General features: G+C 47.3%; 1 protein-coding gene across 4 annotated transcripts in view; it reads right to left on the bottom strand.

Moving 5' to 3' along the window:
- Positions 1-11,567: 11,567 nt before the first annotated feature.
- LOC140411179 (myotubularin-related protein 9-like) overlaps positions 11,568-27,465 on the bottom strand; it is a 104,710-nt gene continuing 88,812 nt past the window's right edge. For all 4 annotated transcript variants that reach the window (XM_072500273.1, XM_072500279.1, XM_072500293.1 and 1 more), the window contains one exon: positions 11,568-13,357. In XM_072500273.1, coding sequence (XP_072356374.1) covers positions 13,212-13,357 — 146 coding nt within the window. In that variant the 3' untranslated portion in view covers positions 11,568-13,211. The remainder of the gene's footprint in view (positions 13,358-27,465) is intronic.

Below are 27,465 nucleotides of genomic sequence, written 5' to 3'. Positions count from 1 at the left end.
CTTTGGGTTGTGGGGGCGAAACCCACGCAAACACGGGGAGAATGTGCAAAGTCCACACAGACAGTGACCCAGAGCCGGGATCGAACCTGGGACCCCGGCGCTATGAGGCAGCAATGCTAACCAGTGTGCCACCATGCTGCCCTGGTTACATGCACTTAATGGAAAAATAATCCTCTGTAAATAACACTTAGAAAAATTCTGCGTCCACACACAGCTGGCAGAACTGGCTGAGATAGAGTTAGTTACTGAGGTAGGGTTAGTTACTGATATAGAGTTAGTTATTGAGAGAGAGTTAGTTTCTGAGATGGAGTTAGTTACTGAGATGGAGTTAGTTACTGAGCCAGAAGCAACTCTCAAGATCCAGATATTGCGACTCTGAGGAAATGTCATAGAGCATTCTCTGTTAACATTGGAAGGAATGAGGAGTTTACTAGGCAGACGTATTACCCAACATTTACCAGTGTTCTCTCACTTTACTGATAGATTCTCATCGGTAGAAAATGAAGTCCTGGATTTGCCAATAATTCTTTATAGGCCCCTAATGAACATGCCCAAACAAACCTAAACATAGATTGAAATAGGAAAAAAAGTACTGAGCACATCCCCAATATGATGACAATTGGGACACTATAATTTCATGGGAGTGAACAGGACCTTTTAATTATTTTGGATAAAAATTAGGAATACATCATTATCTTTACTTTGGTTCCTGAACATTTTTCACAGAAGACATGTCACTATTGACAAACAGTCCTTGGAATGAGCCTCCCTGGAAACTTATTGGGTGAGAAGGAAGAGATTGGTTTAATTGGATTGCACTAGGACTATTCTCTGGGATAATTGCAATTTGAGATGGGGTTGCTAATTAGGTCACACATATTCACTTAACCTGGGCTAGAAATATAATTTAATATATTCTGTGTGGAATGTAACACGCATTAATGTCTCAGTGACTTGGGGCGAAGTGTCGCTACTGGCACAGGAAATCACCAGGAAAGAGAAGAGAATAATTTGAGGAAACTAAAATAGAAATATATTAGAGCAAGAGCTGTAACTATTAACGTCAATCTAAGTCTGAAATACATTATCCACATTGGAAAGGTTTAAAACTGTACTTATGACATGTGAGGTTATTTTGTTCCTCCAACTAAATCAACGTTCTATAATCACTACTGTTGCTCTTTTTAGCCTTAGTTTTATTACCTCTGATTATGTCACTTTTGCTCACGAGTCGCCAGGTATCTTTCTGATACCGCCACATGGTTAAAGCTCGAGTTATGATTAATAAGTCAGCACACCGCTTAGTAAGATTGAAATCAACGGTCATTTATTATATACATTTAATGCTTACACAATAATCCTACTATCTATATAGCAACCTATCACTACTGGCCAATACTTAACTTTAGGAAGGGCCCACCAGGTCAGGGAAACAAATGGCTTATCGAATCGGATCTGGCCCACGGGATTCAAAAAGGCTGATACGGGTCGATGGCTAGGAGTCTTTATCGGGTAGCGATCGCTGGAGTCAGACTGTTTCTGGTCGATGTTCTTGCGAAGGTCTCGAGCAGGTGAAGAAGGGAGAGAGAGAGAGATCTGAACTTGGCCCCTCATTTTATAGGGCCCAGGGGCTTCCCGCCTCTCGGGGCAGCCCTTGACCCTGAGTCCCAAGTGATTGGACTTGTTCCCAATCACTGGGTTCGATATGTCCAATAACGGGCCGAATCCTCGATCGGGGGGTGGTCGTTCACCTGTCTTTGTTTCGGCCACTGCAGGCGCCGACAGGTCTGGTCCGGCATTCAATTGCTAATATGTTGCAATTGTTCCCGGGGATAGCCGATTAAACTGCAGATGTCTGGGTTGATGTGCTGCTAATAGTCTTGAGTATCCATCTGGGCCGACTTCCCCAGAGCCGAATACGCTATTCTGTCTGTAGCTGTCCGTTTGTGTCCTGTTGGCTGCTTTTCCCATCAGCTTTTTCGGTTAGCCATTTTAAATCGGGTTTTGGCCAAATTAATAGGGAATCAGCCATTTTAGGTGGCTACACTACCAGTTATCCATTATCTTGGATATAATAATGTCATGTTCCTGATATTTGGAATTATGGCTATGGGCAATGTGATAAAGATGAAAGATCAACATCTACCGCCTGCAAAGTTTTCTTTCTTGATCTAGTTTGGTAGAGGACAGCTCTTCCCTGCTCCGATTGATTCACCTTTGGTGCTCTGATTGCCCACTCAGTCAGAAGAGATCTTCCCAGGCAATGACAGAAGATGCAACACCTGCCCCTTTACATCCTCCCTCCTCACTGCCCAAGGGCCCAAACACTCTTTTCAGATAAAGCAGCGATTCACTCACACTTCCTTCGAATTTCAATTTCTTTGATCAGACTTCTTTTCCCAGGACCCACTTTTGCTAACCGGCCAACCTTCGGAACCCACCCCGGCTGACTTTCGCGACCCATGCCACATTCACTTACATTTAATGCAAAAGGGGAACCTGCTTGGACCTCAAGATCTCACTCCAATCAGGTTCATAGGAGGAGAGAGCAATGCGTATTTCAAATTCAGATTTCTGCCAGTTCCTTTGTGCTTTTTTCATCTTTGTGATAACGGAGAATCCATCCTCACACATGTAGGTCATCAGGAAGGGCAACAGCAAAAAAAATACTTGTTTTACTCAGCACTGTATACCCCTGGGAGATGCTACTCCAGAATTCTGACAGCCTCATGGACTTTTGGATTGTTTTTAATGTGCTATCACAGGTCAGGTATAGCAGCATAGTCTTTTCATTTGGAGTCAGCTGTAGGTTAATAACTGATGCTGGGGTCTCAACCTCACCCACCACTTCTCTTTCAAAATCTGAAACTTCTCCTCTCATTTGCCAGTACTTCCCCACAAAGAACCCACATAGGCTTTGCATCCTTATTTGCATTGGCAGAATTGGCAAAACCATACTGTAGGAAATCATCTTTGTACTGCTTTGTTCCCAAATTAAGTTTCTTCTTTGTAGGCTGTCAATGGAGTTTCCAGTTTTGAAGAATTCACTTATTGAAAAAGAAGTCACCTTTTACCAAACTGTGTGGAAATCACTGAAAGGTTTGATTTGAAGGCAAAAAATTTTTGAAAGAATCACGAGTAAATCTCTGAAATGACAGTGTGAGGCTTTTAGTAATGAATGTTGTCATTCTTTGAGAAATAGAATTCCTGGTGGAATTCCTGGTGGACCATCCTGGTCTTATTTCCAGTTCTATATCTCTGAACAGAGCTAATACTAGCACCGCTCTGTCCTGTCATGGACTCTCCTGACTAGCTCTCTCCAGCAGATTCCTTTGTGTGATCCAGTCCAGTAGGTACACTGCCTATTTGCGTCTGGATGTTTCTTATTTGTAAGAAAACCATTCATCTTCTCAGCACTCCTGCCAGCAACTAGAAAATGAAAGAAGCTCTCCTCTGGGATTTGCCGCCAAAAATGTGTACATACAGGGTGCTTGACGTCAAGTGTACGTGCAGGGCATGTAACCTGCTCACTCCTGCCACTTCTGGCCGGAAGACTGCACACAGCCTCATTTCCTTCTTATTTAAAAGGCGGCAGTGGCAACCATTCTCAATAAAAATGCCAGTAGCAGCCGTTGGGTGCTTCTCCCGCGATCGGGACCACCATGGGAATGTCGCAACTGATCACTCCATGACGCACTTGCTCTATTGTATTCGCCGCCCCCAATTTGGCCTCCCCTACATTGGGGATACTAGACATAGACCACTTTATGGAAAACCTTCACTGAACCCACATGGCCATCCTCGGCCTGCTGCAATGCTCCAGAGATGCACAACTCAAACTGGAGGAACAACACCTCAGCTTCCGTTTGCGCATATTAATGCCTGCTGGACACAACATTGAGTTCAACTACTTCAGACTGTCAGTATTTCCCTCCATCTTGACCCCCTTTCTGTTTCGTGTTTTTGTTGTTTGTCCCAATGCAAAGCTCACTGCTTCCCCCAAACAGGGCCATTTGTCACTTGTTCTTTAGTTGTCTGAGTTCATTGAGCACTGAACTTTATTCTCCTATTGACACATTCTGCTATCTTACCTTGATGTCACTATCAGCACTTTCTTTAACCTTAGTGCTACAATTAAAACAGCATTTGTCTTGTGTCCATTACACCTTTATCAATCTCTCCTTAGCTGTGACCTATCTCTGACCTTCTATTCCATCCCACTTCCTCCACCACCCTCTCCAATTATATGATCCATCACTTTTCTACCCCACTTCAGCTCTGAGAGAGAGCCAGAGTGGGGGAGGCAGAGGGAAAGAGGCAGAGCCCTCTCCTATTCCCATTCTGTCTCTCACTCACTCGCCCTTTTTCCATTCTCTTTCTTACTCTCCCCCTTTTCCAAAGCCTCTCCTGTTCGCCTCTTTCCCATTCTGTCTCTCATTCGCACCACAACAATTATTCAGGATTCTTTCAAAGCATTTTGCCTTCAAATCAAACCTTTCAGTGATTTCCACACAGTTTGGTAAAAGGCGACTTCTTTTTCAACAAGTGAATTCTTCAAAACTGGAAACTCCATTCTGGCCGCATGAAAAGCCATTCGCATTGTGCCCCTCCCTGGAATCCCTGATTATCCAATAGGAGCCTTATGACGTAACAGCCTATCAGGACACTGAAAGGCAAACCAATCACAACAGGGAAGAACTGTCTGTTTGGGAATGAAAAATTGCCGAAACACTGGCACACACAAAATGACTGTGTGGTATCAAATAACATGTTACAGCTAAATCTTAACATTTCTAGTGTACATAGGCCTGATGGACGCGACTCATTTATTAACGAGCTTCTCTGTCATGAGAATCCAAACTGCCAGGAACTGATGGTAAGAAACAAAAAGAGGACAGATGAACCTTAAACTAGCACAGTCATTAAAACCAAATGCACACACAGGATGAAAATTTATGCTATATTCCTCAGGACCAGCTGGTTACTTGTGTTCAGTTAAACTGGAAATAAGACTTAGTCCACCAGGAATTCCATTTCTCAAAGAATGACAACATTCATTACTAAAAGCATCACACTGTCGTTTCAGAGATTTTATTGCTGGTATTTAAAAGCAAACAGGTCGATGCTGGTTTGGTGAGACTGAATATCAGAATGAATGACCCGTGTCAAACAGATTGTCTTATGAGGAAATGTTGGACAGACTGGGCTTGTTTCCATTGGAGTTTAGAAGAGTGAGGAATTACTTGATTGAAGTGTATAATATGCTGAACGGCATTGATTCGGTCGATGTGGAAAGGACGTTTCCTCTTGTGGGTGAGACCAGAACTAGGGGGCAATGTTTTAAAATTACGCGTCACCCTTTTAGGGGTGAGATGAGGAGCAATGCTTTCTCTCAGCGGGTTGCGCGACTTTGGTACACCCTGCCTCAGAAGGTGGTAGGGGGGTGGTGGTGGTAGATGGGGAATGTGGAACCCGAAACACAAACGGATCCGCCATGATCTCATCAAATGGTGGGAGCAGGCTTGAGGGGCCAAATGGTTTATGTCTGCTCCTTTTTGTATGTGCATATATAAAATATTATACCCACGCAGAGTGAAAAGACCAACGTGAGGGGGAGCATGAATCAATAGAGTGCAATCATTTTCAAACAATGCTTTGTTTCAATTAAATTTGAATTTTAAACTGAATATTGCTATGATGATGGAGAAAACAAAACATGCAATGTATACACTGGAATATTGGATTTGAAAAAGATCTGAGTTTACATTTTTTTAAATGGACACAAGCCCTGAAGATGGCTGATAATGTACAGCTCGCCACCGAGAGGAATGGCTTCAGGGTGTTTCTTTAAGGGACTGATGCACAATCAATTACTCTCGAGACAAGGAGAGTCATACTAATCGGCTTTAATCAGCTAGAACTGTACCCAGCAGCTTCGATACAGAAAGTGAAGGCTGCTGGGATGGCATTGGTTCTTATACCCCGCCTCTCAGGGCGGAGCTATGTGCGTTAGCCAATGGTAGACTCCTAGGTCTAGCCAATGGGCATCCACCTCTCAGGTACTGCAATACCTGGTATTACCACAGGGACAATGAAACCCCTCCCTTCATGAGTGGGTTCTCCTGGCTCAGGTTCATGTCATGGAGGACCCGTCAGTGAGCCCTCACATCAAACGGCCTGATAATGATATGAAAATGTGTTCAAATGGGGATCCCCATTATATCGTTGTCGGGGGTGGGGACAATCGATTGGGGAGATCCCACCGTCACAAAAGCCGTTTTGGGTCTCCAGTGGATTTTCCGCTCCCTATAAATCGGAGCAGAAAATCCTCCCCCCCCACCACATGTGTCTGCCCCATAAAGATCCTTCCAAATTGGTGTCCTCCTTGTGTCTGTGGACACAACTAACTTGATCACCTCACTGGCTCGGGCCAGAGAACAAAAGTCAAATCCAGATTGTAGTCACCACACAATCAAGTCTGACATCTTTTCCTGGTCCAGTGAAGATATTAAAACTGCCTTTATGAAGGTTTCTGCATGGCCTTGGCTCTAAGAATTACATGGAGATTGTGCCTTCTGGCTGTGAATTGTGGACTGGCCTCTCAGACTGGTAGATGTAAACTGGCCTCTGTGCTTCTGAGGGTGCTGGCAATTATACCACTTTCCTCGTTAATTCTTCATTTTGTGTATTTGGCTGTATGCCTCCCTCAAATTCCTTGACTCTAGAAATTAGCATATGTCTACCACCACTGATCCCTCAGTTGTGTAGGTAAGCTGGTTTTACTAATATGGGGTGCGATTTAACGACTGCTTTGCGCCGGGCGTGGATCCGAGCAAACCGATTAGATCACGGGAGAGACCAACAGCAGGATACGCGCTAGGCACCAATCAGTTTCCGATCTAACCGGCCAGCTCCCGTTGCAGAAATCCAGGTCCCAGCTAGACATGGCAAGAAATCAATATACACCAATTAAGGCCAATCGCCATATCATTAACGGAACAAATCCCCTATCTGACAACCTCCCATGATCTAACTGGCTCCTCAGTGAGCCTAGAATGCGGTTCCAGAAGACTGACCTGCTGCCAGCTCTGGAGGCAGACTTGACTTGAGCACCTTAATGGAGGCACTGGAACGATACCTTTGAGGTTCTGCTGTGAACTGCGTACGGGGAGAACATGAGCAGTTTGCTGCAGGCAAGTTCCTGCAGACTATTTAATATACTGCTGACTGTTTACTGTCTACTGTGCATTTGGGTTTCTTTATACACGTTTTGTGTTTATACCGATGGCGAATGCCGATTATTAGCTATTGTGATGAAAGTGATTTGGTTATATCCTTTTGTATCCTTTTGTGTGCTGTTAATTGTTTAATATACAAAATATTGCCAAGTGGATTCCCATGGGTAGACATGCCATGTCACAGGCGAGTGTCACTGCCTAACATTCCAATCGGACTGCGAGGCCTGGACACTTTGCCTGAACACTGGGGGCGTCAACACTACAGGGGCAGCAGCCAAGACTCAAATACCTAAGAATTCGGCCAGACACCGGGGAAGGTAGCGGGAGCAGCGTCGACAGAGGCTCAAGGTGCAGCCCATGTGCAGGAGCCACTCCACACCCTGAGGATCCGACTGCCCATCAGGCCAGGGAGGGATCCAGAGGGGGAGGCCGGCGATGGCCCAAGGCGTTCAGGCATCGCTGGTTGTATGAGGAGATGTCAGGCAGCTTGTGACGCAGGAAGCTCTGCCTCAACAAGGAGACGGTGCAGTCCCTGTGCCATGGAATACAGCGGCAGCGGGGGTCCAGCATGTCAGGAGAACTAAGGAGGCCCTCACCCTCTTCTCATAGGACGTGACTTCATTCATCATCTCACATCCCACCCCTGCCCACACACCTTTCCCCCCTACCCATCCCCACTTGCCCACCCAGCCTATCTCCCCCCCTCTTGATCCACCTCTCCCTCTCCCCCCGCCAACCATTCTCCCACCAACCCATTTCCCCTCTCCACCCAATCATCTGTTCCATCCTCCCAGGATCCGTGTTCCATCACTCCAGATTAATAGGCCTGTGTTAGCACTGTCAGCGGGTCAATATACAAGGCAGGAGGGTGATGATAACCCACTGTGAGCCCTGCTCTGGTGCTCCTCAATCTATGCCATAGTCTGACTCCTCTCTATCTGCTGGCAGCACTCTCACATCCATCACCCGCACATGGCATGCCTCAGCGGGGTGGGCGCAGATCTAGCACCGCCATTTCCAGGGAACTGTGGTTGGGGAGGGCTATTGGGGTGCGGGCAATTGGGGGTGTGGGCCTGCCTGCAGTGCGGAATAACATGACAGAAGCTTCACATGTCTTGGGTGTACGTGTTTTAAAGGTGAATAATTGCGACCCTAACTGTCCCCCGCTACCGATGGCGCTGTCCCCTCCCCCTCCAATGCCCTCTCAGTGATCCTCAAACTGCTGAGCCCTCCGTGCTTGCCTGCAAAGCCTAGGTGAGCCCCCAGGATGTACATCAGAAGTGGAGGTAATAATAATAATAATCGCTTATTGTCACGAGTAGGCTTCAATGAAGTTACTGTGAAAAGCCCCTAGTCGCCACATTCCGGCGCCTGTTCGGGGAGGCCGGTACTGGTAGCCTGCTGAGTACCACGCCGTGTGGCCTTTGATGCCCCTGGTGGGTGTCCTCTGTGGGCTCTGGGGCCTGAGGGCCCCGGCCACCTTGCCGGTGGCACATGCCTCGCCATGCCACCTTGTACCGCCCCCTGACCCCAAGACGTAATGTTGTCAGGAGTGGGGGCTCAGGAGAGCTGGTGACCGCCATTGTCTCCCTGTAGGGAGGCTCCAGGTTGGCCTCCAGTGTTCCCTCCTCCCGGTCATTGTGGCTGATGTGAGCTCCAGTGGCCCCTGCAAAATCTGGCTCTGCCAGCCCTGATGGTTCCCCATTGTCTGCACCATGCTGTCAGCGCCGTCAACGAGGCCCCGCTGTGACCGTGCCATGCTCTGAAATGCCTTGCCAATCTCCACCTGCATCTGGGACACATTCCTCAGTGACTGGGACACACTGTCAAGACCCTTAGCCATGGCCACCACTGATGTCATGCTCCAGGCTTCCCACTAGTGGGCGCCACTATACAAGTGTTGGCCTCAGTGCCACGTATTACTGGCAGCATCTCCTGCACCCATAGCCTTTTGGACTCCTCCAATTGGCTATGAACCTGCTGGAGTGTCGCTGTCATCCCCCTCTGAATCTCACAGCTGTACCCTCAAGTCTGCATCAGCTGCGGGATACCTTCTTCAGAGGTTCGGCATTGACCTGGGACCCAGCTGAGTCCTGGGATCCAGCAGCCCTCCGACCGCTGTTCCCCCTGAACGTTCCTGCCTCCACCTGATTTCACCCCGGATGAGTCGGCACCATCAGATAGAGATCCTGCGGGAGAATGGATATGTGGTCAGTGGGAGGGAAGGATCATTATGTCTGGTGTGAACAACTCACGTGTGACAGGACATCTGGCTGGGCGGGTGGATACTCACCTCTCCAGCGCAGGCCAATCTCGATGTCAGTGACCGATGCGTCCTCGGCAACCCCCATGATCTCCATGGCCCGCTCCTCATAAGGGGTGTGGGCTCTGATTTCCGGCACCTCGCCACACGCCAGGGCCCTTTCCCCTCTGTTATGGGCCAACTTCTCCTGCAGGGACAAAGAGAGGGCATTGTGATCTGCATGCTTCATGCATCGTGAGGGGGGGGGGGGTGCGGCGGGGGGGGGGGGGGGGGGGGGGGGGTGCGGGGGGGGGGGGGGCTATGGCAGGGGACAGGCACAGGCACCACTGCTGGAAATGGGTGTGCTGTGCTGGTGGGTGCCACGGTGTGCTGGGGTACAGGTACAGTATTGCACTGGGGTAGGAGGGGGCATGGAATGTTGCAGTTCCAACCAAAGGGTCGTCAGGAGGGATGGTGCAGCCAGGGGTGGCAGGCGAGACCAGTGTCAGGGAGTTTATGTCAACTCACCCGTGCGGCTTGGTGGAGGGCGTTGAGCCTCTTATGGCAATGGGTGGCAGTCCTCCTGGTTACATTCCCCAAGCTGACGACTGCTGCCACTGCCTCTTAGACGGCACTGGCTGACCTGTGGTTGAGCCTCCGACCACATCGGAGGAATGTCCTGTCTGGGCTCCAGGTCAGCGTCTCCGAATCGTCGAGTGGGTCTGAGTGGTGGCATGGCGGCATACTGTCTGGGCCTTGCTCTGCAGGATGGGTTAAAGAGTTGCTTCCCCTTGTTAGCGGGGCGATGCGGGGCACGGTCAAGATAAATCCGCTGGTGGGACAGTCATTTCCTGCGTGTGCCCAGGGCATCATTACCGACCCTAATGGGCATTATATACCAGTGGCAGTCTTGCCTGGTAGGCCGTCGGGAAGCACCCGGAAATTCGCACTTGCCTCCACAATTAGAAACCTTTCCATTAGATCTCGCCTATTGTCATTTAAGCCTGATTATGTTTAGATGCTTGCTGATCTCGTTACTGGGAAAGTCACATCTCAGCATGCCTTTTGAATGCCGGCTACTGCTGTCGCTAGGCAGATTTCTACCTTTTGTTGCGAAGATCGCATCCAATCATGCCTTGTTAAATTTGTTTTACTGATGTTACTTGGCAGATCCATGACACAAAGCAAATATCTTTTCTGTTGGATATTATTCTTCAAGATAGTGGAACCTGTCTAAAGATGCAATTGAACAGTGGGTGAGAGGTCCAGGTGAATGAGATAGATTGAGAGGTCTAGGAAAGGATAAAGGTAGGAAGATGGGGAAGGAAAGCACAGGAAAGGGGAAAATGTGGAGAAAAGGGGGTTAGGAGGAATGACAGAAAGGAGGGAAAGGAGAAAGAGGGGCCTCACATAGTAATGCTTTGTTAATAAATGGGGTGTCCTGCTTTTTTCACGCAGGGCATTTAGGGCTTATGCATAAGGTATTGTACCATGGAGGACTCATTCATTGGATATGAAAGCTGTACCTAGCACCATCGGTCAATGAAAAGTAGCTGTCTACAGATTGTTTATTGAAAGTACACTGAACTTCTTAACTGAATAATTATGACCAATCTTTACTCTGGACCCCCTGATAACCAAAGCCTTTGTTCCAGCAGACCCTTTGTCCCCACAGAATAAGTCATGGGTTCTATTTGAGTTTGATTATCTCAGTCTAGTAAAGGTATGGGACCTGTCTGAAAATTTATCTGGTGGGATTTCCTGAGGAAGTTAAAGGACCTCCCCAGATATGCTCTGTTTTGTGAGGGGACAGGAAGGCTGTGGTACATTTACCCTCCCTCCTTCAAACGTTAATTCCTCTCTCTCCCAATACACACGTACATGTGGAAACACAATGATGCAACTTTAACACTGTCAAATGAATTGAAAACTGTATTTCATATCAGTTAAGTTACATATTGGTGACCAAACCTAGAATAGATAAAATGGTAGAAATTATGCAAAAAAAGGAAAAATTACAAATTCATATTTAAATGTTTGGCACAGCAAAGGGTGCGTGTATTAAAAAATAAAATGTTACAAATGAGCATTGTACAGATAAACTTTATTTAAATTTTGATTTTATACAAATATAAATGCTTTGAAACTTTATTAATGTGCAGAATGAACAAAACTAATTTTGATCTTATAAGTGAAATAAAACCTGCTGTAATCCTATGAACACATTTCTTGGTCATTTAGTAAAACACACATCAATTGAGAAGCAATATTCAATAATGTCACAATGATAAATATATAGGGGAGGCAAAGGAAGAACACATCACTGTCATGTTATTAACGCTTCTATTAAACGTCTGCTTGGCACCATCAAATTTCAGATTGTCTGAAACAACCTGTAAAAAATACAGGAAAGCTTTACTCCAACGCTCTCTGAAATATATTAATAACATATATGGAAATCTGTTCACTTTCAGAATTTAGTATCTTGTCAGTGTGTAAAGCTTTGCTCTGAATTGGGTGGATTAATTAGGCACATGTCCATTGAACCAACCTCACTAAATATTACTGCAGTATTTCTTTACCGGCACTAGATGGCATTGCATTGCTGGAACCATGATCTTCAATTACATCGCAGCACTTACTAAACACAATGAAAATCGCACTTTCTGAAAGAGTAAACCTGAAATAAAATTAGTATCTGTTCAGTTAGTTAAAGCACAAATCCCTAGCTATTGCGGGTCAAAGACCCACATCTCTTAAACTGTGTCCTTTTTACTCTTGTCTGTCATCCTTCCAATAGAGGAAAGCAAACTTCCACGTCTTTAGATAACTGCCCATTGAAATATTGGCCAGAATTCTCCAGCCATTGGGATTCCCTTTCCCCACTGGTAGCGCACCTCCGCTCGTGGGTTTCCCGGTGGTGTGGTGTGGCTTCAATGGGAAATTCCACTGACAAGCAGCGGGAAAAGAGAATCCCACCACCAGTGAACGGTGCGCCGCCGAGAAATCCGCGGCTGGGGAACGCGAGAATCCAGCCCATTATCTTTCAATGTGAATGCACATTTCTTATTGAACTTCACTGCATAAACCAAAGCATGCTTCAAGATAATGGTGTGAATTCAAGTGAAATTTTCAACTCAAGACCATAAGATCATAAGACATAGGAGCAGAATTAGGCCACTCGGCCCCTCGAGTCTGCTCCGCCATTCAATTAAACTATGCTATCTCTGTATTTTTTAAAAATAGTATCCATTAGAATAGCGTGTGCTCTTCCAGTTCCAATACTGGAGACATTTCCCAGAGAACGTGGTATTGTTGGTCCTAACCATGTATCTACTTCGGGGTGGAAACAAGTATCGGCCAGTTGGCTAAATAATCAGTAGCTAAGGAGCAAGTGATCTGGTCACATCTTATTAACTGTTATATATTCACGGCTGATTTATTATAGTTTTCATATCAACAGAGCAAATAATTAGGTAAAAACTATGCGTTAAAACTTTTATTCAGCTACAGTTGCATTTATCAGGATGGAAACTGCTATCGCCTAACTTTCCTTCCAACTCAGTGATCAATGGTTTCCCCTGTCCACCTCTGTGGGTACACGGTCCTCGTTTTAGTTTTGTCTTTTCCACAGCCTTACAGCTGGTGATAACCTTGAAAGGATGAAGCTGAGAAGTTCTGAAAATCATTCAGAGCTACACTGGCCTCGGAATATCAAAGCTGAACGTTTCCTAGTTTGCAGCATAGTCTTCTTTCAGAACAGACAGTTCTGTACTTGATGGATTTGCTTTTCTACTGCCGAGTTCCACGATGTGCTTAATCTGCTCCCAAGCCTCGTTTTGATGCTCTGGTGTTCGAATCCATCTTAGGAACAAACCTGAAACAAAAACAACAAAATATGACTGAGGTGAGTGTCGATCTGGACCAGTTCTGTGTTCACATTTAAACCAAGGTGAACTCTTCACATTTTCTCCCTTCTTTATTTATCGAATTTTCTTTTCTTCACACTCAGCTTTGTTAACTTGTTACCCCTTCCTCTTCATTGCTTTCTCCTTCCCTCACAGATTCCTCATTCCTTATCCACCTAGTTCCTCTTTTACTAACTTTCTTCTTCCTCGTGTTCCTCCCACCATCTTCACTTCTTTCATAAAAAATTTCTTCCAGTCTATCGAATATATATATTACTTTGTTATTCTTCATTCTTCCATCTGCACCTTCATAATCTTTGTAATCATCTACCCCTCTTCTTCTTCCTCTTCATTCTTCTAAACTTCTTTGCAATATGCTCCTGCTGCTACAATAGAGCTTCTTCCTTTAGACTTTGGGATTTCTATTTATCCTGTACAGCATAATGCTTTATCCTGAATTCTTCATTGGATCTTCGCAGCACAAGTGCCGGCTTGAATGACCAATATGGACAAAATAATTATATTGTGCGAGAGAGGTCAGTGACAAGAAGGCTGAAAATTTACAAATAAGGTTATCTTTCAGCAACTATGAGATTCTTTTCTGCTATTTTGGTAATGATTGATCAAGGGGGAAGAGTTTATTTAGAATCCTCTTCCTGTACTCACTTCCTCCTTTAAACCAGTTGCAAGTGAATGAATCGATTCCATCCTTTCTACCTCTGGGTCTGCTTTTATTAATTTGTTCTTTGTAGTGATCTCTGTATGTGCATGTACATAAGTGGTTAATGTGAAATCAGTAACACATGATCACTAGAGGGCCGGACCAACAGGGGTATAAAGGCAACCACATTGGGCCCTCGCTCTCTCTTTTGGGTGTACTGTGACTAGGGCAGTATCAGATTAGTTCAGATGGTTAGTGGAGCTACGTATAGTTACTGTAGTTAGATCGTGTCAACCTTATAATTAGTATCAATGTTAAAGGAAAGAACTCATGCAATTATTGTTATAGTTACTCAATAAACCTTTTGCTACCACTGGACGAGTTTGAGTCTTCTTCATCGAGATTCAGAAGACCTCATCAGTAACCAAGATTTGAGTAACACATATTACACTCTGTAGTGTATCAAGATAATACAGGAGCATAATAAAAGATGGCACCAGGCATATTGGCTTTAAAAGAACTAGTTAGATTAGGTTAGACAAAAAGAGAAGAAAATTCAAACCGGATATTCGACTGTGGAAGACTTTGCAGCAAATGGATCTTTGACGACTAACTGATTCGATGGAACTCGTTTGAGCTCCATGGCAGCTGGAAACAACCGGTAATTTAAGTTATAACTGGAAAATGTTTGAACAGGTGTTCCAAATATTTATCGCAGCTAATGATTTGAGCACGGCCTCTGGCGCAACGAAAATAGCACTGCTACTCTCAACAGGAGGGCATGAAGCATGAGAAATCTATAATTGCTTTAATTACTTAGAAGGTGAAGACAACACCAAATTAGAAGTAATACTCAAAGAATTTGATGAACACTGTAAAAATCAGTCTGATGAGATGCTGGAAAGATTTAACTTTTGTCATAGATGCCAGAGAAATGGAGAAACGGAGAGCCCATCACTGATTTTATTACAGACCTCAAGTTAATAGCACAAGGCTGTAATTATGCTGATTTCAGAGACACTATGATAATGGATCAATTAATTTCTGGACTATCTTTCACAAAATAAGTATCTAACTCTAGAAATCGCTATACAAAAATGTCTTGCTTATGAACAAAAACAAAATCAATACTTTGAGTCTTTACACACAAAGAATCAGTATCCAGAAAATGAAATTCGTAAAAATGGCGCGAATACTCGCCATGAGGCACAGGCAGGGTTGAAACTTAAGAAGATGGAAGTTCTGAGCAGCAGCCATCTTGCGCGTGTGCAGTCTGACCAATCCGCACATGCGCACTAAAACTCGCAAACCGGCAAAACAGTGTTTTGCGCATGCGCGAGAAGCCGCGCATGTGCAGTTACGAAAAGAGCGCACTGTAAAGGAAACTCGGATTGCGCATGCGCAATCGAGTCCTACGCATGACATCATGAGCGTCATGATGTCAGACCATGCCCACGTAAAAGGGAAATGCCCAAAAATTGAAAAAAAGGGTTTTAAAGCTACAGAACCCAATTATTTTACCTCAAAAGACAGAACAATGCCTGAGCTTCTACCAGCAGTTGAAAATAACCTCCTCAGCACCCTGGCACAAGCAGTTTGCACCACCCAAAGTGAAGAGCACAATGACAAATCCGAATCCAAAGAAGATGATTTGTTCATTGAACATGAAGAGCACAATAACGAATGCGAAACAAAAACAGATGATTTGTATATTGAAGAATACTACTCAGACATGGCTGAGTTCTTCGCATATGATGATCATAGATAGCATCAGCAACATGGTTGAAAAGCTCAATACGAATCTACTCATGGTAGATGAATCTAATACCATGATGCAGTGGCAGATCGTTGAAACATTGGATGACAGCAACCTGTCAATCAGCCAAGAAGAAGACAACGCCACACAGAGAGCACAGAACAACTCTGTTGAGCGAGCACAGATCGACTCCAAAGAGAGAACACTGCATGACTCCACACAGGGAGCGATGAAAGACTCCACAGAGAGTGAAGCAAGCCTCAACAGAGAGCTCGTTGACAGACTCCAGAATGGATACAATTAAAGACTCCAGAGCGACAACCGTGTACGAAGAAGACTATGAAGGTCTATCCACCTTATATGAGCAACCGGCAGCAGACTATGAAAGTCTATCAAGCTCACGTGAACAACAAAAAGACTATGAAAGTCTACCCAGCTCATTTAACCAACAAGAAGACATTGAGTGTCTACCCATTGTATGTGAGCATAGTGATAATGTGATCGCAAGGACATACAAGATGTGCAAGATCACAGCGAGACTGACAGATTTCAGCTCGTGTGTACAGAAGCACCCAACAATCAAAGTGAAACTACTCTTGAGTCCAGTGAGACCACGTCAATTAAAACCTCATCTACTCTAAACTACCCACAAGAAAATGAAATCTTGAAGATTTTGACTCCAAAAGAGGAGCACCAAGAAATCAATGATGATTCAAGTGGACCAGAAATTACTCCAGAAGAGGATCACCAAGGAATCAAAGAGGAATCACATCAACCACAAAGGAATGATGTCGCCAAGATCAATACAACATCAGATCATTCTCACAGTCCTCCAGAAGAAATGCTCAGTGAAACATCAGATACCACAAAGGACACTGACACAAATAACTTTGAGAACGACTCAAATTATCCACACGGAACAGTCATTGAGCGCAACAACAACAAAAACCACAAGAAGCACAACAGAAACAAGAACAACAACGGCAGCAACAAAAACAACAAGAAGCACAACAAGAACAAGAACAAAAACTACAAGCACAACAACAAAAACAACAAGCAGCACAACAACAAAACCTACAAGCACAACAAAATCTACAAGCACAACAACAAAACCTACAAGCACAACAACAAAAACAACAACAAGAAGCATAACAAAGCCAACAACAACAACAAAAACAGAAACACCAAGCACAACAAAAGCAACAACAATGGGAACAGCAAAGACAGAAACGACAGAAATAATAAAAATAGCAACAATGAAACAACAACTTGTACGACATGGTACAACTCTGCACATGAAGGACAATGTAACAGCACAGTTCCAAATAATGGCAAGAGTACAAACATACCATGGCATGACAACGAGTCTCACAAATTCACATTTGCTCCACAACAAACAAGCAAACCAGCTTTCAAGGCAGATGACACACAGAATCAATACTGCAAACACAGGAAAAAGTCCAGGTCAGACAACAAGGATGTAACACAGAATCGCTACCACAAGCATAGAAATAAAAGTCAAAATCAGACAACAAAGTGATTTGACCATTCGAATACCTCATGATGACTTCTTAGTTACTTAAGAACACTGACGACGTTCACGAAGAAATGACAACATCAACATCACCAGTCCAACGACGGGCAGGTTAGGTGGATTGGCCATGATAAATTGCCCTTCATGGCCAAAAAGGGGGAGGGGTTTGAGTTACGGGGATAGGGTGGAAGTGAGGGCTTAAGTGGGACGGTGCAGACTTGATGGGCCGAATGACCTCCTTCTGCACTGTATGTTCTATGTACCACTTCAACAACAGAAGAAGAAAGCAACTCAACCGACTAAATCCATAAAGTTTGGACTCATACATTTTTTAATTAAGATTGGACTCATAAATATTAATGGGCTTTGTATAATCATCACTATCATCACAACTTGTGCATATCATCATTTATCTACCTGCTTCAAGCAAACGAAAAAAAAAACCCTAAAAAACTAAATGTATTAACATTTGACTGATTAACTCATTGATTTTATGTAATGCATTTGCAAACTGCATCCATTATGCTTGTTCAATTTTCTTTACAACATACAGAAAACATGTAACACAAGAAAAAAAGGGGATGTAGTGATCTCTGTATGCACATGTACATAAGGGGTTAATGTGTAATCAGTAGCACCACATGATCACTAGACGGCCGGACCAACAGGGGTATCAAGGCAACCACATTGGGTCTCTCTCTCTTTCTTTTGGGTGTACTGTGACCAGGGCAGTATCAGATTAGTTCAGATGGTTAGTGGAATTACGTATAGTTACTGTAGTTAGATCTTGTTAACCTTATCACTAGTATCAATGTTAAAGTAAAGAACTCACACAATTATTGTTATAGTTACTCAATAAACCTTTTGTTACTATTGGACGAGTTTGAGTCTTCTTCATCGAGATTCAGAAGACCTCATCAGTATCCAAGGTTTGAGTAACACATATTACACTCCGTAGTATATCAAAACATACAGAGAAGTGTAATCAAAGATAATACAGGAGCGTAATAAAAGATTCTCCAGCTTGCAAACTAATAGGCTTACAAAACCTTTGAGTTGCTAACAAAATTATGTCTACATACTTGGGAAATATTATCACCCACTTTAAGTTCTCCTTTTCAGCTTGCAAACCGTCATCTTTGGTTTTGATTCAGTTACAATTCCTTCCCCTCTCATCCACTTTGGGTAGTTTCTGAAACTTTACGCTGTCAGCAGCATGTTACACATTTTTAAAAGCTCCCGTGAATCTTGTATGACAAATCTCATTACAGTTTGATTCTTTTAACATCATACGTCATTGGTTTGTACTTAACCATTAGAATGTTTTCTCTTTGTTCTTTGAGAACAGATATTTCTACATTCATGCATGTATTTCAATTTTCAATTGTTGGCCTGTACCAATCGCTCGCTTATCTAAATATATCCTGTTTGAATCAGGTTCTGGCAAACTCTTCAATATATATTGAAGTAGTTTTCTTCCAAAAGTGTCTGGCTGATGTCTGCAGGGTAAAAATTCAAAAATAATAAGCAGGTGGGTCAAACAGCGATTCAGGGGCGGGATTCTCCGCAATCGGCGCGATGTCCGCCGACCGGCGCCAGAAACGGCGCGAATCAGTCCAGCATCGCGCCGCCCCAAAGGTGCGGAATTCTCTGCATCTTGAGGGGCCGAGCCATCACCTTGAGGGGCTAGGCCCGCGCCAGACTGATTTCCACCCCGCCAGCTGGCGGGAAAGGCCTTTGCCCCGCCAGCTGGCACGGAAATGACTTTGCCGTGCGGCGCATGCGCGGGAGCGTCAGCGGCCGCTCACGGCATCCCCGCGCATGCGCAGTGGAGGGGGTCTCTTCCGCCTTCGCCATAGTGCAGACCATGGCGAAGGCGGAAGGAAAAGAGTGCCCCCCCGGCACAGGCCCGCCCGCGGATCGGTGGGCCCCGATCGCGGGCCAGGCCACCGTGGGGGCACCCCCCCGGGGCCAGGTCGCCCCGCACCCCCCCCCAGAACCCCGGAGAGGTAGTTTGATTCTCGCCGGCGGTCCAGGCATTCCAGCAGCGGGACTTGGGCCCATCGCGGGCCGGAGAATCGCCGGGGGGGGGGGGGGGGGTGCCGCCAACCGGTGCGGCACGATTCCCACCCCCGCCGAATATCCGGTGCCGGAGAATTCGGCAACCGGCAGCGGCGGGAATCCCGCCCCAGAAGTCACATGTGTCTCTTTTTACAAATAAAATGAGGATTTACAGATAAACTGGGCAGTTATGAAATGGAGAGATTAACCTGGATCATTCTTCAGAATTGGGCAAAGCCTTGACTGGGTCCATCCACCAGCCCAACTCTAACCTGACTGCTCCAGCCCGATTTCTGAGACTCTGCGATTGAGGCTGGAGAAGGGTGGAGGCTGGGAGTGGGGTGAGGTGGAGGAGGCCGAGAGTCAGACCAAGAGAGTAAGGATGCAAATTTGGGTCTGGCGTTTGGGCCCTGGCGGTTCTCTTTCTCTACTCCAAGACAGAATATGGTGAATGGATGGAGAGCTGAGTGGGGAGGCAGTGCATGGCTAAGTGAGTGTGGATGGCAAGGAACATAAGTCTATTTAGAAATAATAATGTGTCTGCAAAGGTTGGTCATTTCTTGGGGCTCTCGAATGTCCGGAGATTATCGTATGAGACTCTTTTGTGAGTATTCTAAAATATCCCTTCAATGTCTGCCACTGCTTCCCTAGTGATCTGTCCCTGAGCCTAGTATCCCAGTTTAATTCAGCTAGCTCAGCTTTAATGCCCACATAATTATCTTTATTTAAGTTTAAAATACTTGTCTTATATCCACTCTCCTCCCTTTCAAAATAGATCCAAAATTCAATCATATTGTGGTCACCACTACCCAGGTATGCCTTTACTCTGAGGCCAATAATTAATCCAGTCACATTACACAATACCAAGTCTAATATAAACTGCTCTTTGGTTGGTTCCAGAATGTATTGTTCCAAGAAACTATCTCAGAAGCATTCTATGAACCCCTCATCCAGGGTATGACTGCAAATCTGATTTTTCCAGTTTATGTGTAGATTAGAGTCGCCCATGATTATTGCAATCCCCATATCACAAGCCCACAATATTTCTTCTTGTATATTTGGTCTTACATCGTGGTTATTGTCAGGGGGTTTGTTGGCCACACCCACTAGTGACTTTTCTCCCCGAATATTCCTCATTTCTACTCAAACCGATTCCAGATCCTAGGGTCCAAGGCCATCTCTAACTATTACACAAATGCATTCCTCGATTATCAGTGCTACCCCTCCACCTTTACCTAGCTTCCTCTTCTTCTTGAATATCATATACCCCATGGTAGTGAGGATGCAATCCTTGTTATCCTGCATCCAGGTCTCCGTAATGGCTGTCAGATCAGATTTCTTTCTTTCAATGTACGTTATCAATTTGTTTACTTTGTTATGAATGCTACGTTCATTCAGATACAAAGCGCAGGATTCTCTGATCCTGTGGCTAAGTGTTGACGCCGTCGTAAACGCCGTCGCGTTTTACGACGGCGTCAACAGGCCCCCAGGATCAGCGATCCTGCGCCATACAGGGGACCAGCACAGCACTGGAGCGAGTCATACAGCTCCAGCTGCCAATGCCGCCATCAAATGGGCGCCACATGCGCGCTGCGGCTGGCGCGGATTCTTGTATGCGCGCTGCGGCCGGCGTGAACTCGCGCATGTGCTCTAGTTGCCTTCTCCACGCCGGCCCCGATGCAACATGGCAGAGAGCTTCAGGGGCCTGGCACAGAGTAAAAGAGGCCCCCACCAGGAGAAGCCAGCGCGTCGATAGATAGGCCCCGATCGCGGGCCAGGCCATGGTGGAGCCCCCCCCCCGGGGTCAGATCCCCCCCGCCCCCCCCCCCCCCACTAGGCCGCCCCCTGCAGCATGCACGCCGAGGTCCCGCCGGCTCGGACCACACGTGAACGGCACCGCCGGGACTTGGGCTATCTCGGCGGCCACTCTGCCCATCCCGCGCGGAGAATCGCCTACTTGGCCCACTTCTCCCACATCAGTCTTTGAGCCATGCATTCATCTCTCTAATTTTATAAATCCAATGCCAATTTGCAAACATCTCAGGTAATAATCCAGAGATTAGAACCCATGAGGTCCTGCTTTCTACTTCAGTGCCCAGCTCCTTATATTCTCTACGAAGAACCTCTTTCCTAGTTTACTGATGTCATTACACCTACATTGACCATGACAACTGGATCTTCCCCCTTCCACTGCACTTCGCTTTCCAGCCCTGAGAAGATGTCCTGAAGCCTGGCACCGGCAAGGCAGCACAGCCACTTGGACTCTTCCTCTTTGCTGCAGAGAACAATATCAAACCCCTCACTATACAGCCCACCACAATCATGACATTCCTTATTGCTTCGCCCATTTGAATGGCTTCTTGTACCATGGTGCCATGGTTAGTTTTCTCATCCACCCTGTAGCCATCACTCTCAACTAAACTGTTATATTTATTTGTTGCTAAAGTGAAAAGGAATGGAGGTGCCCACATTCTGATCCTTGTAAAACATGATGAGACACTTATTAAGAGTGTTGTTCATATAATAAAGATGATGACCTGCCCAAAGCCCACGCAAACACTCTGCTGACATCATTACTCATAATGTGATGCATAATCAGCTCGAATGTATTCCCAGAAACATAACACCCCTCCCCTTTTACTTCATTGGTGCTACAACCACAATTAACATTTTTACAATGGTTTTCTTGATATGTTATTTCTGTACATATATACAATTCAATAGGACAGTCGCTGTGGTGGACGTCTATTCCTTTTTGGTAGAATTCAGCATTCTTGAACCCGACTACTTGCAGCATCAGAAGTGTCCTCATTCCTTTCTGTAGATGGTTCTTTTTGAGTAGTTATTTCAGTATCTGTCACTATAAGCATTGTAAAGTCCTCTGGAACAGAATCCGAACTCATCGCTGTCTCTGTCTCCATTCCAAAGTAAAGCTCTCTGGACCTTCTAAAGGTAGAACCTCTTGAGAAGCTTCTGCAAACTCACTTCACGCAGCAAGTAACTGATCAGCATGATATCGCCGAACTCTTTCATCATCCGTCTGTACGGTGTATGATAGTGGACCTGCCTTTGCTAGGATCATAGCTGGTACCCATTTATTGTTGGTGATGTAATTCCTAGCTGGCACTTGCTCTACCTGGTTGAAAAGCCGCGTTTTAGACATTTTCACCCTCCCAGCAATTTGTGCTTGTTGTTGTCGTTTGACAATCTCTGAAGTATCAGGTGGAGTTAACAAATCAAAATGTGTTTGTAGTTTCCTCTAGAACAACAGCATTGAAATGAAAATGAAAATCGCTTATTGTCATAAGTAGGTTTCAAATAAAGTTACTGTGAAAAGCCCCTAGTCGCCACATTCCAGCACCTGTTCGGGGAGTGTAGCACCATCGATCACACACGAGGCGAGACGTAGAGAACTTCAATCGAGGCTTTATTGAGCAGACTTGTTCAGACTTGTTCCCCAGCAGCTCAGTCACAGAATGCCGCTGCGGGGAGTAAACCGGGTTCTTATACCCCGCCTATCTGGGTGCAGCCCAGTAGGCAGCAGTTCCAATCGGGACCCAGCATCTGTCCTCCAATAGCTCCTCGGCTACCGTATTACCCCTAATACATACCACCACATTCTCCCCTTGTTAAAAAAGAACCTGGCGGGGTGGTGGGTGGTATGGTGGTCGGGGTTTACAGGGTCGGTACCTTAACCATTGAACTCTATACAACCATGCCGCTTTTACTGGGCCACTGAATTATTCACATTTTACCTTTTAGCAGCGTTAACTATTTACAACAATGCCCCTTTACTGGGCCACTGAATTATATACATCTTAAGTCGACTCGATGAGTCAAGATGGTGCTCTGGTCGCCCTCTCAGATCGCCTCAGCCCGGGTGGTGGTGGTGTTGGCTCGGGTCCGGTCGACTCTGGGAGCAGCGCGCTGTCCCTCTCTGTTTCCTTACTCCTGGGAGGGCCTGGGAGGAGAACCAATCCCCCTGGGAAGGGGGTGGCTGTGGGGTGCACCGGCGGGAGTGAGGGGGTGGTGATTGGTGTTGGGGGGGTGTGGGGAGCTCCGGCGGGCGCCAGGTCCCGCAGAGAGACCGTGTCCTGTCGGCCTTCTGGGTACGCCACGTAGGCGTACTGCGGGTTGGCGTGGAGTAGATGTACCTTTTCCACCAGTGGGTCTGATTTGTGCGCCCGCACATATTTCCGGAGCAGGATGGGTCCCGGGGCTGCCAGCCAGGTCGGAAGTGACGTTCCAGAAGCGGACTTCCTGGGGAAGACAAGGAGGCGTTCGTGCGGCGTTTGGTTTGTGGTGGTGCACAGCAGGGAACGGATAGAATGAAGGGCATCCGGGAGGACTTCCTGCCAGCGGGAAGTTGGGAGACTCCTAGACCGTAGGGCCAGTAGGACGGTCTTCCATACTATTCCGTTCTCCCTCTTTACCTGCCCATTCCCCCGGGGGTTGTAGCTGGTCGTCCTGCTCGAGGCTATGCCCTTGCTGAGCAGGAATTGACGCAGCTCGTCACTCATGAAGGAGGACCCCCTATCGCTATGGATGTAGGCGGGGAAACCGAACAGGGTAAAGATGGTGCAGAGGGCTTTAGTGGCCGCGGTCATGTTGGGGCAGGGGATGGCGAAGAGGAAACGAGAGTATTCGTCATAGACGTTAAGAAAGTACGTGTTGCGATCGGTGGAGGGGAGGGGGCCTTTGAAATCCAGACTGAGGCGTTCAAAGGGACGGGAAGCCTTTATCAGGTACGCTCTATCTGGTCTGAAAAAATGCGGTTTGCATTCTACGCAGATTTGGCAGTTCCTGGTGACTGTTCGTACCTCCTCGACGGAGTACGGGATGTTGCGGGCCTTTATAAAGTGGTAGAAGCGAGTGACCCCCGGGTGGCAGAGGTCCTCGTGGAGGGCTTGGAGGCGGTCCACTTGTGCGTTGGCACATGTGCCGCGAGATAGGTCATCGGACGGCTCGTTCAGCTTTCCGGGGCGGTACAAGATCTCAGAGTTGTAGGTGGAGAGTTCGATCCTCCACCGCAGGATCTTGTCATTCTTTATCTTGCCCCGCTGTGCACTATCGAACATGAAGGCTACCAACTGTTGGTCAGTGAGGAGAGTGAATCTCCTACCGGCCAGGTAATGCCTCCAATGTCGCACAGCTTCCACTATGGCTTGGGCCTCCTTTTCGACTCAGGAGTGGCGAATTTCTGAAGTGTGGAGGGTCCGGGAGAAAAAGGCCACGGGTCTGCCCGCTTGGTTGAGAGTGGTCGCCAGAGCTACGTCGGATGCGTCGCTCTCGACTTGGAAGGGGAGGGACTCGTTGATGGCGCGCATCGTGGCCTTTGCGATATCCGCTTTGATGCGGCTGAAGGCCTGGCGGGCCTCTGTCGACAGGGGAAAAGTAGTGGACTGGATTAGTGGGCGGGCCTTGTCTGCGTACTGGGGGACCCACTGGGCGTAATAAGAAAAGAAGCCCTGGCAGCGTTTCAGGGCTTTGGCACAGTGGGGAAGAGGGAACTCCATGAGGGGTGCATGCGTTCAGGGTCGGGGCCTATCACTCCATTACGCACTACGTAGCCCAAGATGGCTAGACGGTCAGTGCTAAACACGCATTTTTCCTCGTTGTAGGTGAGGTTGAGGGCGTTAGCGGTCTGGAGGAATTTGCGGAGGTTGGCGTCGTGGTCCTGCTGGTTGTGGCCGCAGATGGTGACGTTGTCGAGGTATGGGAACGTGGCCCGTAAACCGTGCTGGTCAACCATTCGGTCCATCTCCCGTTGGAAGACCGAGACTCAGTTTGTGACGCCGAATGGAACCCTTAGGAAGTGGTATAGCCGCCCGTCTGCTTCGAAGGCAGTGTCCCTGCGGTCACTGGGGCGAATGGGGAGCTGGTGGTAGGCGGACTTAAGGTCCACGGTGGAGAAGACCTTGTACTGTGCAATCCGATTGACCATGTCGGATATGCGGGGAAGAAGGTACGCATCTAGTTGAGTGTACCTGTTGATGGTCTGACTGTAGTCTACGACCATCCTCTGCTTCTCCCCTGTCTTCACTACTACCACCTGAGCTCTCCAGGGACTATTGCTGGCCTGGATTATGCCTTCCTTCAGCAGCCGCTGGACTTCGGACCTGATAAACGTCCGGTCCTGGGTGCTGTACCGTCTGCTCCTAGTGGCGACGGGTTTGCAATCCGGGGTGAGGTTCGCAAACAAGGAGGGCTGTTCGACCTTGAGTGTCGCGAGGCCGCAGATAGTCAGTGGAGGTATAGGGCCGCTAAATTTAAATGTTAAGCTCTGAAGGTTGCGTTGGAGGTCCAACCCCAGGAGAGTGGGAGCGCAGAGATGGGAGAGGACATACAGCCGGTAATTTTCGAACTCTCTCCCCTGCACCGTTAGGTTTGCGATGCAGAACCCTTTGATTGCAACGGAGTGGGAACCCGCCGCCAGGAAAATTTTTTGGGTGCTTGGCTGCATTACCAGGGAACAGCGTCTTACCGTGTCCGGATGAATAAAACTCTCCGTGCTCCCCGAGTCGATCAAACACGGCGTCTCGTGCCCGTTCACCAGCACCTTTGTCGTTGTCGTCTGGAGCGTCGGGGGCCGCGACTGGTCGAGGGTCACCGATGCCAAACGTGGTTGGTGCATCAGATCGTTGTCTTCAGGCAGTGTGGAGCCGTCCACGCTGGGGTCCTTGCCTGTCAGCCAAGATGGTGGCGTCCATGGATCGCACGCTACCAGGGCTGGACACAATGTCCGCTCCCATGGATCGCACGCGGCACGTGGGTAGGAAGATGGCGGCGCCCGTCCCCCCCTCGTGGTGTCCGGGGTCCAAAATGGCGGCGCCCGTGGGTCGCTGGGGGGGTTGGGCCCGTGGTCCCGTTTGTTCCCCGGAGATAGCAGCGACCCCACGTGACTGGCACACCGCTGCGTAGTGCCCCTTTTTGCCGCAGCTTTTACAGGTGGCCGAGCGGACCGGGCAGCGCTGACGGGGTATTTCGGCTGCCCGCAAAAGTAGCAGCGGGGCCCCCCCGGGTGGTCTGGGATTCTGGCCGCGCACGCTTGCGGAGGGGTGGCGGGTGCCGGGGGAGTCGGTCGCGGCCGGGGTCCACTGAGTTCAAGGGGCTGTAGTGCGGTTGGGGGCATAGGCGTGGGCGTTTTGGGAGGCCACGTCGAGGGAGGCTGCAAGGGCCCGTGCCTCTGTGAGTCTGAGAGAGTCTTTCTCTAAAAGTCTCTGGCGAACTTGCGACGATGCCAAACCTGCTACGTAAGCGTCTCTGATCAGGAGGTCCGTATGTTCATTCGCAGTTACCGCTGGGCAGCCGCAGTATCTTCCCAGGATTGTCAGCGCATTGAAGAATTCGTCCAGAGATTCCCCGGGGATTTGTCGTCTCGTCGCGAGCTGGTAGCGTGCGTAGACCTGGTTGACGGGCCTAATGTAGATCTGTTTCAGCAAGTTGATCGCCGCTGGGAATTCTTCCGCGTCCTCGATGAGTGCGTAGATTTTGGGACTCACTCTGGAATGCAGGACCTGCATCTTCTGGTCTTCCATTGGTCTGCCGGGGGCCGTTCGGAGGTACCCCTCAAAGCACGCCAGCCAGTGTTTAAACGCCGATGTTGCGTTAGCTGCTTGGGGGCCGATTCGCAGGCACTCTGGGGGCAATCCGGAGCTCCATATTCCTTTTTAAGTCTGCTCAATAAATTGTAGCACCATCGATCACACACGAGGCGAGACGTAGAGAACTTCAATCGAGGCTTTATTGAGCAGACTTGTTCAGACTTGTTCCCCAGCAGCTCAGTCACAGAATGCAGCTGCGGGGAGTAAACCGGGTTCTTATACCCCACCTATCTGGGTGGAGCCCAGTAGGCGGCAGATCCAATCGGGACCCAGCATCTGTCCTCCAATAGCTCCTCGTCATTCATGGTGTACCGTATTACCCCTAATACATACCATCACAGGGAGGCTGGTACGGGAACATTGTGTGGTAGCATGTACAGTCTTCCGATAAGATATCAGAAATTTGTTTACTCTTTTTGATAATGTTCCCTGATCCATAATCACGAAGAACATGTGTCCCT

The sequence above is a fragment of the Scyliorhinus torazame genome, chromosome 1 (genome assembly GCF_047496885.1).
Source record: "Scyliorhinus torazame isolate Kashiwa2021f chromosome 1, sScyTor2.1, whole genome shotgun sequence".
Lineage (NCBI taxonomy): Eukaryota > Metazoa > Chordata > Chondrichthyes > Carcharhiniformes > Scyliorhinidae > Scyliorhinus > Scyliorhinus torazame.
The sequence above is the reverse complement of the archived record's forward strand: the minus strand, read 5'-3'. Positions and strand labels throughout refer to the sequence as shown.